A 14,741-nucleotide genomic window follows, 5' to 3' on the forward strand; every position below is an offset into this window, starting at 1 on the left:
TTAGACCGCAAATACCCTACCTTAAATCAAAAATATAAGTTTTAATTTGGATAAATAGATTAAAAATGTAAAAGCTGATAATCTGCACAGGGCAACGGACACACAGAGATATTAACMATCACATGCCAAATTTGAATACGGAGTTTGCTAAGTGGGCTGTGCAGTGAGTGCACATAACCCTGCTTTCCTTCACCTAGGGCCCAGGAAATCYCACTAAAGGGCTGTAGGCAGGTGGGGCAAGGCTTTACCTCAYTTCCTGCTGCAGCAGGAGATGCATTTATGCTCCTTCCTACAAGCAAATTCCAGTGTTGATTGTGACACTGCACTGCCAAGGGATGTACCTGCTTACCTTGCCAGGTACTAAATATTACAGCACAGCGTTCTGCAAAGAATGGGAAACATCTCTCCTAATCCAGAAAAATTAAAAGCATCAGCTTAACCTCAAATGTTTATTGCATTTCAAACAGCATTTATCAAAACAAAGGGATCATTACAACATATATAGGTACTGGACCATTCAAACCCCTTCATTTGGAAGGTCTCCAGCATAACAATTAACACAAATTACTCTGAAACCCAACATATCTACACCAAAAAAAAACCCACCAAAAACCAAACAAACAAAAAAAAAATTTAAAAAAAAACCAACAAGAAGGTATCACCCTGTCTCCTGAACAGAAATCAGTTCCACGTGGAAAAAACTATAGAAAAAAAAAAAAAAACCAAGCTACCAAAGTATCAATCCAAGTTTGTGAATAAATAAACAGTTTTTCCTGCAGTTGAATGTTTTCACTCAAACCAAAGATCAGATGCCACACGCCTGCTTAAATATGTCTGACTCTGGTCCCTTACAAAATGACAAGATTACAGTACGATAAACCAGATGATAGTTTTAAACGAGACAATGAGGCATTGTTTACAGAGAAGATTGAGAAACTGGTTTAACAAAAGGGTTCCGTGGACATCTATTGTATGTACAAGAAGGAGATTTACTGGAGATTTTGTAATTTCTACAAGGCTCTTTCCAACCAGCTTCATTAAGTTGAAGTAAATCAAATCATGCAGAGATCTGGCTCAGCCAGAGAGACATGCCGGGAAAGATACAAAATGAAGAAGAACAGACGCAAGATGATAAGCTTTAGAATCTTTGGCATTTTTCATAAACATTTTCAAGGCTTTTAAATCTGTATATTCACCCATTTTCCCCCACACACTCGCCTATAAATACATTACACATGCACTCTTTATACACAACTCTGTAAATGCATGGGCACACAAGCACACGTGCAAACAAAGAGGCATTTTTGTGGCTTTTTAAACCGGGATAATCTTCCCCCAATCCTTCCATTTGCAGCTACGCACAGCTTTGCACGAGCAAAAGACATTCTTTAGCCAATCAAGGAGATGAAAATGTGCCTGTCCTTATTCAAAGGCACAGTGGGACTTCAAAAAATAAACTTATGAAAAATTACTGATTCTGGCTAATAAGCCAGTGGAAGATAGTACACTGTCAGTTTTCCTTCTCCAAAATCCTGCAACAGCCCCACAAGACTGGGACCACACACAACTCCATCTGGATCACCAATCCATAAGCAAGGTTTTAACCATTTTACGTTTTATTAGATGACTTTCAAAGCCTTTTTTTTTTTTTTGGCAAAAAGGATCCTATCTCTCAGGTTTATTTCTTTGTACTGTGAGCTACCCCAGGGAATGTTGGTGGTAATCCCTGCCTGAGAATCACAAGAAACAACTCCAGATCTCGTGCTTCCAATAACTTGTGGTGACAACTCRTTCCCAAAATGTCCCACAGCACCTAAAGGACAGAGGGCTACACCATCACCAAAAAATTAAGCAGGTTTTATACATGATTATGTGTTTTCGTTTCCCCAGCAAAACAACCTGAATAATGCTGGTTTTCTGAAACRTACAAAGCACATGCACAACGAAAGATTGGCAAGCAAGCAAGAAATCACATTCTCCTCAGAACACAAAACGGGGTCCTTTCTTCTGTCTTTGCATTGCTCAGCTTCCACACAGCTTCACTTTCGGGTCCTCTCCTTGTGAGCCACCAGGGAAGGCTGCAAGAAGACATCAGTGCTGGACCAGAGCCTGCACACTATTGCACAACCACTTCTTTGGGCACGTGCACTCTCTCTGCACAAGCACTTGTTTCTTTAAGGCTGTAAAGTGTTCTTTTTTTTTTCCCTCTTGGATCTGTAGTGTTGACCCCTCTGGATTTAGACAGGAAAACAACAGCTATGCTGAAAATATCTGATGAGATGGAATTACAAAAGGCAAGCCAACGGAGTCTTTTCAGGTCACTGAGTTAGCCTTTTCTCTTAATCCTTTCATGGCATAAGGTTTTCATGCATCCATTGCCAGCAATGGATCTCYGATGATTCCAGAACACAAAGAGTTAACCACAGGCTGGGCTTTTTTTAAAAAAAAAGAAAAAGAAAAAAAAAAGGAAGGAAAAAAAGGAAAAAGAAAAACCCACAAGTGCTGGATGAAATATTGAGATACTGTTGGAGCTCCTAGCTCTTTCTGCTAATTATGATAAAAAACTTTTTAAAATGTACACTGCTTGAACAGAAGATGGGTATCAAAGACTCGTTAATTCAGAGCTTAAACCTTTCTAGGCACAGTGATTTAACTCAGAAAAGAATAGCTTTCATATCTTAATGTAAATCTGTTGGATATGTTAAAAACTGGTTCAGAGCATCTCCTCACATCAGCTCAGCTGATCTGCTACACTAAGCAGAATTATCTCTTCCTACATAACACAGGGAGTGCTGCCACATCCAGCCTTGTCTCTGCAATCAGAGGGGAAAAAAAGAAAAGAAAAATAAAAGGTGCAGTTGCACCATCCTCTCCCATTCTYCTCCCCACCCCACAAACTAATTCACACGTTTCGTTTCGCTCATTTTTGGGGCACCATGCCAAAAAGACAACCCGGAAAAAAAAAACCCAAGACAGGTGTTTATCAAAAAACCACATCTTCCACGAAAGAGAAAGTCTGTGGCAGTGGTTCTAGTGTTGTTGTGAAGCGAGCAGGAGGGGAGGGGTGCTGTGTGTGCACGCCCGGGCAGGGAGGGAGACGCGGCATCCCGAAATCCCGCGGCATCCTACAGCGCGCTCCGCTTCTTCCTGACGGGGCTGGAGCCGCTGGATGGTTTCAATTCAGCCTGCTGCACCTGTAAAAACAAACAGACATGACGTGTGCACTTAGGTAACTCTAGCTCGCTGCAGTGTGCCTTAATGGCTCCCCCAGGACGCAGCGAGGGAAACCRAGGAAGGTTCAAAAGTAATGAATCATTTTCTAAACACAGGAACACGGGGGATTAATTGCAGGAAGGATTTGAGGAGTCATGCATCATTTCTTGAAACAAAAATATTAAAAGCAGATTTTTCTAATGAGATRCATGGGGTTCTACCTGATTTCAGCRATGTGGGGTAGATCTTTTGGGTTTGTTTTGGTTTGGGAGTTGTTTTTCTTATCTTTCKGGCATTAACCTGTAAGTTTAATAAACTTCTCTCAGGAGTCTCAATTCAAGTGGATCCCAATGGACAGTAAGATGACAGTTGTCAAAACCATACACAGACCTTGGGATGCTAACATACTTAATCATTCCAAAAAAAGGAAAGCATTCTCCCCAACAGAACCTGGAGAAAGCTACCTCCACTTCTCAAAACAAATTCATACATAATATAATGGTTAAAACACGTGTGGTAAACTGTCAAGGATGGTGTAATCTCCCAAYTGTCTGTTGTGCCAGATGAAAGTATTCCCACTGAAATAATGGTGGAAATCTGGCTGAACACACCATCTTTTTTACTCCTCCTCTGTCTTTTGTCCAACATGTGGTTGCAAATGGGYAATGGACAGACAGGAGTAATTTCTAACGCACTGCAGCACCCCACTGAAATGCTGATGCAGTGACAGAGATAAAACAAAGCAAACAAGGGGCTTTGGAGCTTCCATGGATGGCTTGTCCTTGGATTGTGTGGCTGTCACTGTTTTCAACACTATTGGAGAATTCCAACGTTTGTCCCACCCAAGGAACTTTAATCATTCCTCCCATAGAAAATGGTTATCATTTTCCTTGGAGAGCTCAAACGATCCCAACATGACAGAAACCACTCAAGGAAATGTTGTAAGTGTAAATGTTAAATAAAGCATAAATAGAAAAGCAGCTTATCTTTAAACATAAACACTTAAAGGGCATATGCAAACCATCACTGCAAATCCAGTGGCCYCTACAACAGCAATGACAACAAATAAAAATGCACTGAAGCTTAATAGCTCTTATGATCATTCCTGCTCAGCGTTTTGCCTCCCACCAGTCCAGTGGTGAGTTTTCTTTCCAGTTATTAGCCCTGCCACCAACCAGTCTGGAGTCTCTGGATCTTGAGATAAATGTCACCAGAAGCTTTTCCCAACCCTGTTTCTACCAGATGCCTCAACACTGCATGTGAGTAATTAATGTCTGTCTCCAACAGCATAAACAAACTATGGGTAAGGTTGTGATTCCTTCACTCCCAGTGAACAGCACCTCACAGGGAGGTGCCACAATTCACAGAGAAAGGAGCAGAATGTCAGGAGAATCCTGGCAGGATCAGGCCCGAGGACACAGATTCCAGTAGATTAAAACAAAAGAAAGAATCCTTTCTATGGCGTGGCTTCATTACCCAGCAAGACTGTTTTCCCTCCTCCAAGAGAAATAAACAGATCTTGATATTCTAAAGGACTTATTGTTTTGTTCAAATAATTTCCAGGAAGATAGGCGAGATTGCTGATGACAGTGGTGGTGTTTCAAAGAAATGGGAGAAGAGACAAGACTTGACTGAAACTGAGGGAGGATAGATTCTGGTTAGATTAAAACTTGTAWTTCCATAATGGTAGAAGATTGATCTGATCAACTGTAGAGTATTTTATACACATTTCAAGGTTTTCTTTAAAGAAAAAGATGAGCGGGGCATTGTCCAAAGGAGGCCTGGAGCTCAAGCACAATGTCACAGAAATAATTCCCCCCRTTCCTCCCCCTATCCTGAGAAAAAGGAGAATTCAGCAAATCCTTTTGGATGGTTATCTCTATCAAAGAGGCTATTTTTCTCCTCCCTCTGCACAAATACCGGAGCAGAAAGGTGACGAAAACCATAGCCCAGTAACCACGCTGAGTGATTTTCCAGATCATTTTTAAGTAGGTCTTTTCAGGATAATTTTTCTGCAATCATTTTATCCTTCTGACAAAGGATTTTGGCTCCCCTCTCTTCTAACACTCTCTCCCCCCTCCCTTTGTGGATTTCCCCCCATTCCTTATCTCCGTTTTTCAAAAGTCATTGGCATTGTATTCCCAAACGGAGCACCCAGCCGCTCTCAGTGTCACTCCTTGCCTCTGCTGGCTCTGGCCATTCATTACTTACCTTTTGAACATCAGATGGTACCCTGGAGAGGAAATCTAGTAGCTCATTATTGTCGATGGCATAGGGATTTCTAAGCTTCTTAGTAAATTTATTTATGCCTAGGATAAAATTTTAAAAAAAAAATTAAAAGGCAAACAAAATAATACAACTCTTTTCTACTCCCTCCATCTAAATTTGTTCAGGCAAGGTGAAAAAGGGAAGGGGAATTCACAAGTAAAAATTAGTGTGAAAACAGTGTCTCAGACTTAAAGCCACACACACGTTCCCTGCCATGTGGAATCACTCACAAGTGSCTCCTGGAGGAAGCAGGGGACATTATGGATAAAGGGATTTCTCTGCTTTCAGCATCACCAAGAGAGATTGCAGCATGAATTCATTCCGGGGGATTCTCTCGGCAGAATACACACATTTAGAACCAAAACTGCTGCTAGATCTGCTACCCTACATGGCCAAATACATCCCTTCCCCCCTTGCCCAAGCAACTGGAGGGCTGTGAAAATAACAGGGGAAAAGGCCTTTTTTTCCTTCCATTTCTTCTGAAAATGAGAGCTCTCCTTCCCCATCCTGTACCCCCTCTCTGTAGAGCCACGTTGGCCAAACTGGCCCTATTCTGATGCTGTGGGACACTGTAAACCCTTATCACAAGGTTTACTTTATTCTGATTTTTGTGTGAATAATTTGGCTCTCTAACTGCAGCAATAGCAGTCCATCTGCAGGGACTTATTTAAGCTTCAGCTGGCAGAGGTGGTCCCTAGTCTGGACAGAAGTTCATATTATTGTGGAGTTCTTAAGGTCTTCTCTTGCTTGCATGAGGTCTTCTAGGTGAAAAATATCAGCTAAACCACTTTAAAGAATAGCAAAAAATTCAAATGTTGGTTGCCTCTGAGGCTCATGATACAACATTCAATTCCATCATGCCCCTGTCCAAAATCTCACTGTGGTTTCCCTGAAAGTGATTTCAAAYGTGATGGCTGCTCCAGCCTTCTCCTCTCCCTGTAATAAATGTACCTGCTCCACATCTGAGATTCAGCTTTTAAGCCATACACTTGTAGCAAAACGACAACACAATTTTCTGTGTACCTGATTTTTAAAAAACAGAAAATACCATAAGGTCTTTTGAGGCCTTGCCACAGGGTAGTAGTTTAACATGTATCATATTTGAAGGCCCTGTCACTCCAGATGATGTTGAATGGATGTATAGTTTTCATGTACTCACCATGTCTTCCACACGAGAACAACAATATTTTGTTACTGAACTTTTTTTACTCCCGGCAGTTTCTCCCCTTTCCTTTTGCCCTTTCTTTTGTTTGATTTAATCCTTCATTTCTTTGCTGCTGTTGCCCAAGAGAGGCTTTTTTTACTGCCACCTTCTCATTCCCTCCTTTTTCTACATCCAGGAAAGCCAAGACAGCAGCAGTGGCTGAGCCCCAGGGGGATTCAGGGGGTCCCTAAAACCCAGAGCCACACCAGGACTGAGCTTCTGAAGGTCAGTAAGGACCCACCTCAACTGTGATCTCCACACCTTTCTACCTCAAGGCTGAGATAAAAGCACCCTAAATAACACAGGAGGATGTCTGGAGGTGCACAAAGTCTTCAGCAGCTGCAATCATAGAATGGTTTGGGTCTTAAGGACCATCTCAACMCAARCCCCTGCCATGAGCAGTGACATCTTCACTATCCCAGGTTGTCCCAAGCCCCATCCAACCTGGCCTGGAACACTTCCAAGGATGGGGCAGCCACAGCTTCTCTGTGCACCCTGTGCCAGGGCCTCACCACCCTCACAGGGAAGAATTTCTCCCTAATTTCTAATCTAAACCTTACCTCTTTCTGTTTAAAGCCATTCCCCTTTGTCCCATGCCCTTGAATGCCACCTCCTTCTGTGAAGGATGATCTTACATTTCTTCTTAACACCAYCAGGGAAGTTTTAATTTTTAAAAGCTCCTCTTTTAGCTCTTGATGTATCTTCATACAAACACTTTCTAACCATGACAAAAGGAGATGCTCAGCCTGTCCTGCTGGGCACTGGGCACAGCCTCTCCTGACTGCCAGGATATTCAGATCCAAGAGGCTCCCAGGGTCCAAATCTACGTGGTCCAGCTCTGCAAACACATCTTGTCCACTTCCTACCATTTCCCAGCTGGAGGGCTCCAGCACCAGGAAGCTAATTACTTTCCTGCAGAAGAATAATAACACTGAAAGTAGCTTATCTAGGCTAATGCTCTTCTTGTGGTGCTGTTGGAAACTTATAAAGAACCCTAAGAAAAGCAAATTATCAGATAACCCAGGGGGGAGAAATGGTAATTTTAAGAAGTTCATAACATCTTTATTCACCTCTAAGCAACAGCACTTGTTTGTCTGTGTAACAGGTCGTTCAAAGCCTGTTTGATTTCATTCTGCAGACKTATATTGTATTTATCTCATACAAATGAGTCACAGTGGAGTACTTACCCCAAATTAAAACAATGTACCTCAGTGGTATAAAGTACAAAATAACTGTTGCTGCTGCCAGGACCAAGCAGGCCAGGACAGAGAGGAAAGGCACCGTCCAGTTGAATGTGCTGTAAGGAAAAAAACACAGTCCTTCTCAACATTTCTGCTCTTGGACACTGCTCGTGCYCTGCTGCCCAATAATAATTTAATGACCTCTTTGCAGGGCTTGGTGCAGTCAGACCTGCTGTAAATTGCAGACCCTTTGGAAGGTGGATAAGCAGATTCCTACATCTGGATGTTATAATGGATTAAGGGAGATATCCGAGAGGCAGATCTCACGATAAGGGAAGAGAAAAGGAGCCCTGGGGAGCTCAGTGAAGTTGTTAGGCATGTAAGCGAATTGTTTTTGTTTCTTCTCCTGTGTGTCGCACTTGTTACACATCCCTGCCCACCAGTCAGCTCTCCATTATTCATGAGCAGATTATCTGATCTGGAACAGGGGCTGAGCCATGGGGGCTGAACCTTTGGGGCTGAACCTTTGGGGCTGAGCCATGGGGGCTGAGCCTTTGGGGCTGAGCCATGGGGGCTGAGCTTTGGGGCTGAGCCATCGGGGCTGGCTCTGCTGGGCCACGCTGGGGATGGCACCAGACAGGTGGGGATGGCACCAGACACAGGGGGATGGCACCAGACAGGTGTCAGTGGTGACAGGTGACAGCTCAGGTGTGGCAGGTAGCCAGACTCAACCCTGACACATAACATAGACTAATTATGGTATTAAACCATAATTAGTAATTGCTCTGTGTAACAGCACAGCCATAATAATATTCTATATAAACCTGGYTACATAYATATMYATACATATATAGATATTTGCTTCTATTTCTTTACATTTTCAGCAATTCTTCACTGCCCTGCATACAGGAGGCTGGCTTGGATAAGCTGGAGTCAAAGCTTTTGCATTCCAACAATCTGCATCAGATTTTTCCCCAAGAGCAGCACCCCTGAAAGGCTTGGTTACTATAGCATTTCAGACTTTGGCCACATGGCAGTGAAAAGCAGGATTTTATTTCACCCAGACTTCTCATCTGCAAGTCAATGATGGACTTAAGGTGAGAAGCCACTGCTAACACATCTCTGAAGTTACTTTGTCCCCCTGTGGCCTTGTAAGACATAACCCCATGGCCTGCACTAAATGTTGAGATACCTGGGCTGCAAAGATGCCAGTTAGTCCAAAGGTGGATTTATGGATCTGGGCATCTCTGCTTCCCACAATCTGCCTGTTAACTTCATCATATCACAGTGATGAGGAGTAGGAAGGAGAGAGAATGAATCTGGACCACTTATCAGCCTATAAAGTGAGACAAACTTCTCTTGACAGATAAAATTAATAGGACGCTTCAAGAATTACATTTAAGCTTCAATAGACGTATTAAATATTAAGTAAAAATAGGTGGGAGAGGACCCATCATTATCAATCAAYGTAGCTTAAGCTAAAATGAAAAAAAAAATAGCAAAACAGCTCAATTCAGTTAAACTATGAAAACTCCCTACGATTGTGTAACTGGAGTGACAGACGGAAACTGCAGCACAATTCAGTCTGTCACTTACAAAAAAAACTTTGATAGCAATTTTTTAATGGCACATCACTGCCGAGCTACAACAGAATTCTTCTGAAATTACATCGGGCGTCCACATTAATACCCAATGTGTTCTTTAAGGCCATTGTCACCCAAATGAATACAAGAATTAACAGTGTTGAAGTGCTTTGAGCCTTCCTGCCATGCAGCTGGGCAGAACAGTGCCCTGTTCATGGACTGGAGTACATCTTTGGGCCACTTCCACCCCAGCTGGGGTGTCACCACAGCACATGTGGTCGCTGTATTTTTAGCTTGAACCCAGCTCCTCATTAAAGTGAGGCTCGGTCACAAACCATCACTTTGTGCTCCAAACAGACAACAATATGGATCAATTAAGCCCCAATAAAGACTGAGTTATAAAAGGTTTGTGTGTGTTTGTGGGTGGGATTTTTTTTTAAAACTTTTTTTTTTTTTTTAGGCTCTTCACCTCCCTCCTTTGTAAGGTCAGGAATAACCCCCTTGCCATGAGACTCTGAAAACCCCCTTGGGGCTTCCTCGTGGCTCCAGCAGGAAGCAGACAGCTCAAAATGGTAAAGACAGAAAAAGATCAATTTGTTGGTCAGGGACACAAGGGACTGGTAACCCCTGTGGGCAGGTCAGGATGGGGAGGGCGTGGGAAAGGCAACACTGACCATCATTTCATACCTATTTTATCTGTGATGSGACTGAAAAGAAATACCTGATGCTTCTGTACCCACATCTTCAAGCAATATCTGTGGCAGCCATGACTCCCCACTCCATCACAAACAAGCAAGACCAGAAATTCAGGCAAACATGAAAGCTACACCAGTAAAGCTTCTCCTCTTCTCTATGCTTAGAAATGTTTTTTTGGAATAAGACTATAAAAGAAGAAGCAGTGGTGGGTCTGGCCAGGTTTATCCTGCTGCACCTTGCAGCCATTTTTGGAACAAGACATTTACTCCACCTTAATCCCCCTGGTTCTGCTGCACTGCAAATCATGGCTAAGCAAGAAAAAATTACCACTTACTTCTTAATCCTCTCTCCAAACGATGCTATTTCTTCTAGGATGCTTTGAACAGCTATGATGATGTCTTGGACCATGTGGATTCTCTCAATTAGCCCCTTTTTCTCAGACTCCTAATTAAAAGAAACCAGAAAACCTTTAATACATACAGTATTTGTTAGGTTGTTTACAGACATGTGGTGAAAATAAGATTTCCAGCACTGCTGATCCATCCATGAACTCAAAATATTTCACTGAAGGAAGGAGAGAATGCACACCAGGGTTTATCACACAGAACTAACATTATTTGTACAGATCCCTGTATTTTGTTCCTTTTCCTCAATACATGGCCAGAGGTTTCTTCATCTTCTAACACAACTTGASCACAGGATCTCAGCCAGGATTTCACTGAAGAGCCCAACTGGATGACAAAGCACAAGAGATGCTGAGCACCCCTAATGCAGAGTGCTGGCTGCTCAGTGCTCCTCAAGAACATAAATATTCTTGTGCAGAACTAAATCTCACTTTTCTAAGCTCTGTAGGCTCCCACAACCACACTGTTTTGTGTATATAAATTAGCAGCAAGATAGTAAATGCAATATTTTTTGAACATTCTGTATACAGAGACTTACTCTTTTACTGGAAAAAAAAAAGGAATCAAAGGGGAAAAAAGTCATTTTCCTTTTACAGCGGCCATCTCAACTTCGTTTCTTACTGCTTATTTTAGAAAATGACATTACAGGACATTACTACACATGTGCAGAAATAAAAAGGAAGCACAGAATGAATTAAAAATCAAAATTACTTAAATCAGGCTTGAAAACCAGTATACAATTATCAGCATTCAGCATTTCTTTGCCAGCAATCTAACACACACACAGGCATGCAAATTGGTGTGGTTGCAGATATTCTAGCAAGAAATCAGCAAAACATTCACTTATTACAAAATGCAGAGTCCTGGACACTGATTTTACATCACATTTAAGACACTTAAAAATCAGTCCAATTTAGCAAAAAAAAAAAAAAAACAAAAAGAAAGAAAGCCAAACCAACAAAGCATTTTAAGCTGTGTTTTAACCAATCTGTTCCCAGAGAGGGGAGATGATGATAAAGAGCATTTTGTAACCCTGTCTTCCACAGGGTAGAGGTAAGGGAGGTAGAGGTAGAGGAAAGGGAGGGTGGGAATGATCAAGGGCCAGAGACATCCACTCRGAATTACTCACTGCCCATTTCTCTTCCCAGCATTTTTTTGAGTTTAAAAAGCCAGCCAAAACCACCATGGAGTTATCAAGCTCCAGACATTTGAATATTTGCCTTTAGGTTGCAAGTCAGTGCACAATGAATAGAAGCAGCATTTTAAATAATCACACATTTGGGTGTGAAAATGAGTATTTTTACATTAATAAAACAACCAACAAAAATGAAACCCTTGGGGTGTGAAATAACCCCAGAACAAAATAAATAAATAAATAGTCAGTTTATGTGAAAATAGCACCAAAAAGTCATTTTCACACAGCTCCAGTTATAATCTCGTTAGGCTCAAATGTAAATGACACATTGAAATTATATTTAACCATTCACACACTGGAATGGTGCAACGGTCCTTTAGTCATAGCTGACTTTTTCTCCCACCAAACTTAGAAGCTRGGGAGCAGCTCATGGAAAACCAGACAGTGGGAATTTCATTCTGTCCAGATTTGGAGAGAGGGATAAAGAAACCACTTAAATAAAGCGATACTGCAGGGCAAGCCCGCTCTTGCTGCCCAGAGATGCGAGGCAGAGCATCTGCCAGCTCCCTGTGCATCATGCTGACTTCATTTACACGTCCTCGGTGCAGCTCAGAGACGTGGTGATAACGCAGCTTCACCAACACAGCACAACACAACTTCTCCTGCAGCCACCAAGYGGAGCCAGAAAATCAACCAGAAACTGCCAGTCCCTGAGTTGTGACAGCTGGCTCACCTGGCTGCGTGCTGAAACCACCCCTGGACAACAGCACTCTCAATTTATGATGCAAAATATACAAACTGGGATTAGAAAGCCTTGTAAATAAAATCAGTTAGTTGAGAGCAAAATAGGCTTGCTCTATCAACCGTCCTCGCAGTATGCACCGTGTGTATAATTGTTTGAAAATTCTGGGAATTTGTCAGGGCCGTTTCTTTGTTTTGGTTGTTTTGTTCTGGGAACCTGCAGTCTAAACGCATTGGCAGAATTGTTAGGTCACTGGTTAAGCAAGAGAGAAGCGGACAAATTAAGTACAGCAAATATGGTTTTCCAAATTATTTAGGTTTTGGAGTGTTGTTTATGCTTTGTGAAGCCAGCACCTCACAAAAYGCTGTCGGAAGCAGTAAGAGCCCATCAGGATGAAAGTCACTGGATYTATTTATCAATAAAGGGGCAACTGSCACAGAGAAAGCTGTATTTGAATGCCATCATGTTCGTGGAAAATATAAAAGAATAACCCAAAATACATCTTCCASTAAGCACACTTTGACATCAGTGCAAGGTCCCACCACCCAGACMATTTTTCTCCATCCTCTTCAGGTATCATTCTTTTCTGATTTCTTTTGGGCTCAGTGTATTGCACTGCTTGAAAACYGGATTTGGATACCCATGGTTCAAAACCACAGCTCAGAAGCTTCTGCATGAATTGAAAATGAAATACCCTGCCTGTTTCTGGCATTATTTTCCTAAAACCAGCCATGAAACTCCCATTCCTTCAAGGCCTTTTTCTTCTTTATTTCTTAGCTGATTACAGCACTGTGGGTGGACCAAAACTAGTCCTCAGCCTCTGGGAAAGAATTAACTCCATCAAAATGAATTTACAACTGAGAATTAATTATATAATCAGTGTGCTACTTCAAATCTTCCTTGCATATCCTGATTTAAGAAACCYTCATTTCTACATTAATTGCCTGAACAAAACCACAAAAGGGGGTTTACAAAAGATTAAGCATGTCAGGGGAGGGGAAAAAAAAACAACAGCAACCAAGACCCAGCAATTTCAGAAATTAAGTCTTTTGTCTGCAGCTAAYATACATCAACTTGAGCTCAGAAATRAAGACACGGAATMTCTGCCTTACTAAAAGATGCTCCTRGATTTTCCTGTTTCTGAAATATCACTTAAACAGGACATATAAACACACTTTAAGGGTTACCACAGCTCTGTGACCTCCCTTCCCTGGAAGGAACTTAGGCTGCTCTGAGACATTCAGGGGCAGCTGCAAARGAAACCTTCACACAACCACGATGATGAGGGGCTTCCAGTGCCAATGGAGATTTTACAAGAGTGGGAATGTGGGGCAGGCCAGGAAAGGACATCCCCAGCACCAACACAGCAATTCACAACGRGTGAGCTACGAGTCAGAGCTGGTCTTGAGAGGGAAAATCCTCTGARTTATGGGGGAAGACACTGAAGGCACAAATTCTTCAATCCTCTGCTCTGGAACAAAGAGCAAACACCACCCGCTTAGCGCTTCTTCTCCAGCCAAGCATCCATTAGTGAATTCAAAGCTTGGATGGTGGAGATCCCCTAACTCCTTTTGATCATTTGTTTCAGTGATTAATAGCTTTCATCTTTACAGAAAGCTGTTTCCTATTTTTTCTAATCTATCCTTCAAATATTTTTCCTCTGGATACATCCAAGCCAGAGAGCAACGCTCCAAAAGCGCAGACAATTCCTGCTGTTGTTCCCCAAGTGTGTTTCTGATGTATACTGCAAATATCATATGCACACAACGAAAAGTTAGGCTTGAAGCCATGGGGAAGTTCTACAGAATTGGTTRCTCACTTGGATTTCACAGAAAACACTTGCAGGGAAAAATCCTGCATGCAACTTTCAAACAAGTGGYATTCATCAGCAGATTTCGGGCGTGCCAAGGGAAACTCAATATATAAAGCTGAGGAACACTTGGGGGCAAAGATGAGGAAAAGGGGAGGAGAAAACATAAATGGAGATTAAATCAAAAGGAGGAAGAAAACAGGACACAGGCAACTGAGTCAGGAATGAAAATCCTGAATATCTTCAGGGATTGGAAGAATCAGTCTGCCTAGCCTTGGGCTGGCCYAACTTTCAGGATTAGCTTTCTTACAGTAGCTGTCTCATTATGCTACTGCTGCTACCAGCACATTAGGGCAATGTTTTACCAGGATTTATCTAAAGCACCAGTTATTAATTCTTCAGTGTATTAGCAACAAACAAGATTGATGGAGAGAGAAAAGAATGGAAAATAGCTCAGGCATGCATTCCTTTTTGCTCCACTATTATTCTGCTTAAAAAAAAAAAA

The 14,741-nt window shown here is 42.0% G+C and overlaps 1 protein-coding gene across 3 annotated transcripts in view; it reads right to left on the reverse strand.

Moving 5' to 3' along the window:
• Positions 1-411: 411 nt before the first annotated feature.
• MCTP2 (multiple C2 and transmembrane domain containing 2) overlaps positions 412-14,741 on the reverse strand; it is a 102,972-nt gene continuing 88,642 nt past the window's right edge. For all 3 annotated transcript variants that reach the window (XM_057378211.1, XM_057378209.1, XM_057378210.1), the window contains 4 exons: positions 10,480-10,589; positions 7,873-7,982; positions 5,425-5,522; positions 412-3,194 (listed from right to left, as the gene is read on the reverse strand). In XM_057378211.1, coding sequence (XP_057234194.1) covers positions 3,126-3,194; positions 5,425-5,522; positions 7,873-7,982; positions 10,480-10,589 — 387 coding nt within the window. In that variant the 3' untranslated portion in view covers positions 412-3,125. The remainder of the gene's footprint in view (positions 3,195-5,424; positions 5,523-7,872; positions 7,983-10,479; positions 10,590-14,741) is intronic.

Source organism: Malurus melanocephalus, unplaced genomic scaffold, assembly GCF_030028575.1.
Source record: "Malurus melanocephalus ecotype Western Australia unplaced genomic scaffold, MMel_1.1 scaffold_347, whole genome shotgun sequence".
Taxonomy (NCBI): Eukaryota; Metazoa; Chordata; class Aves; order Passeriformes; family Maluridae; genus Malurus; species Malurus melanocephalus.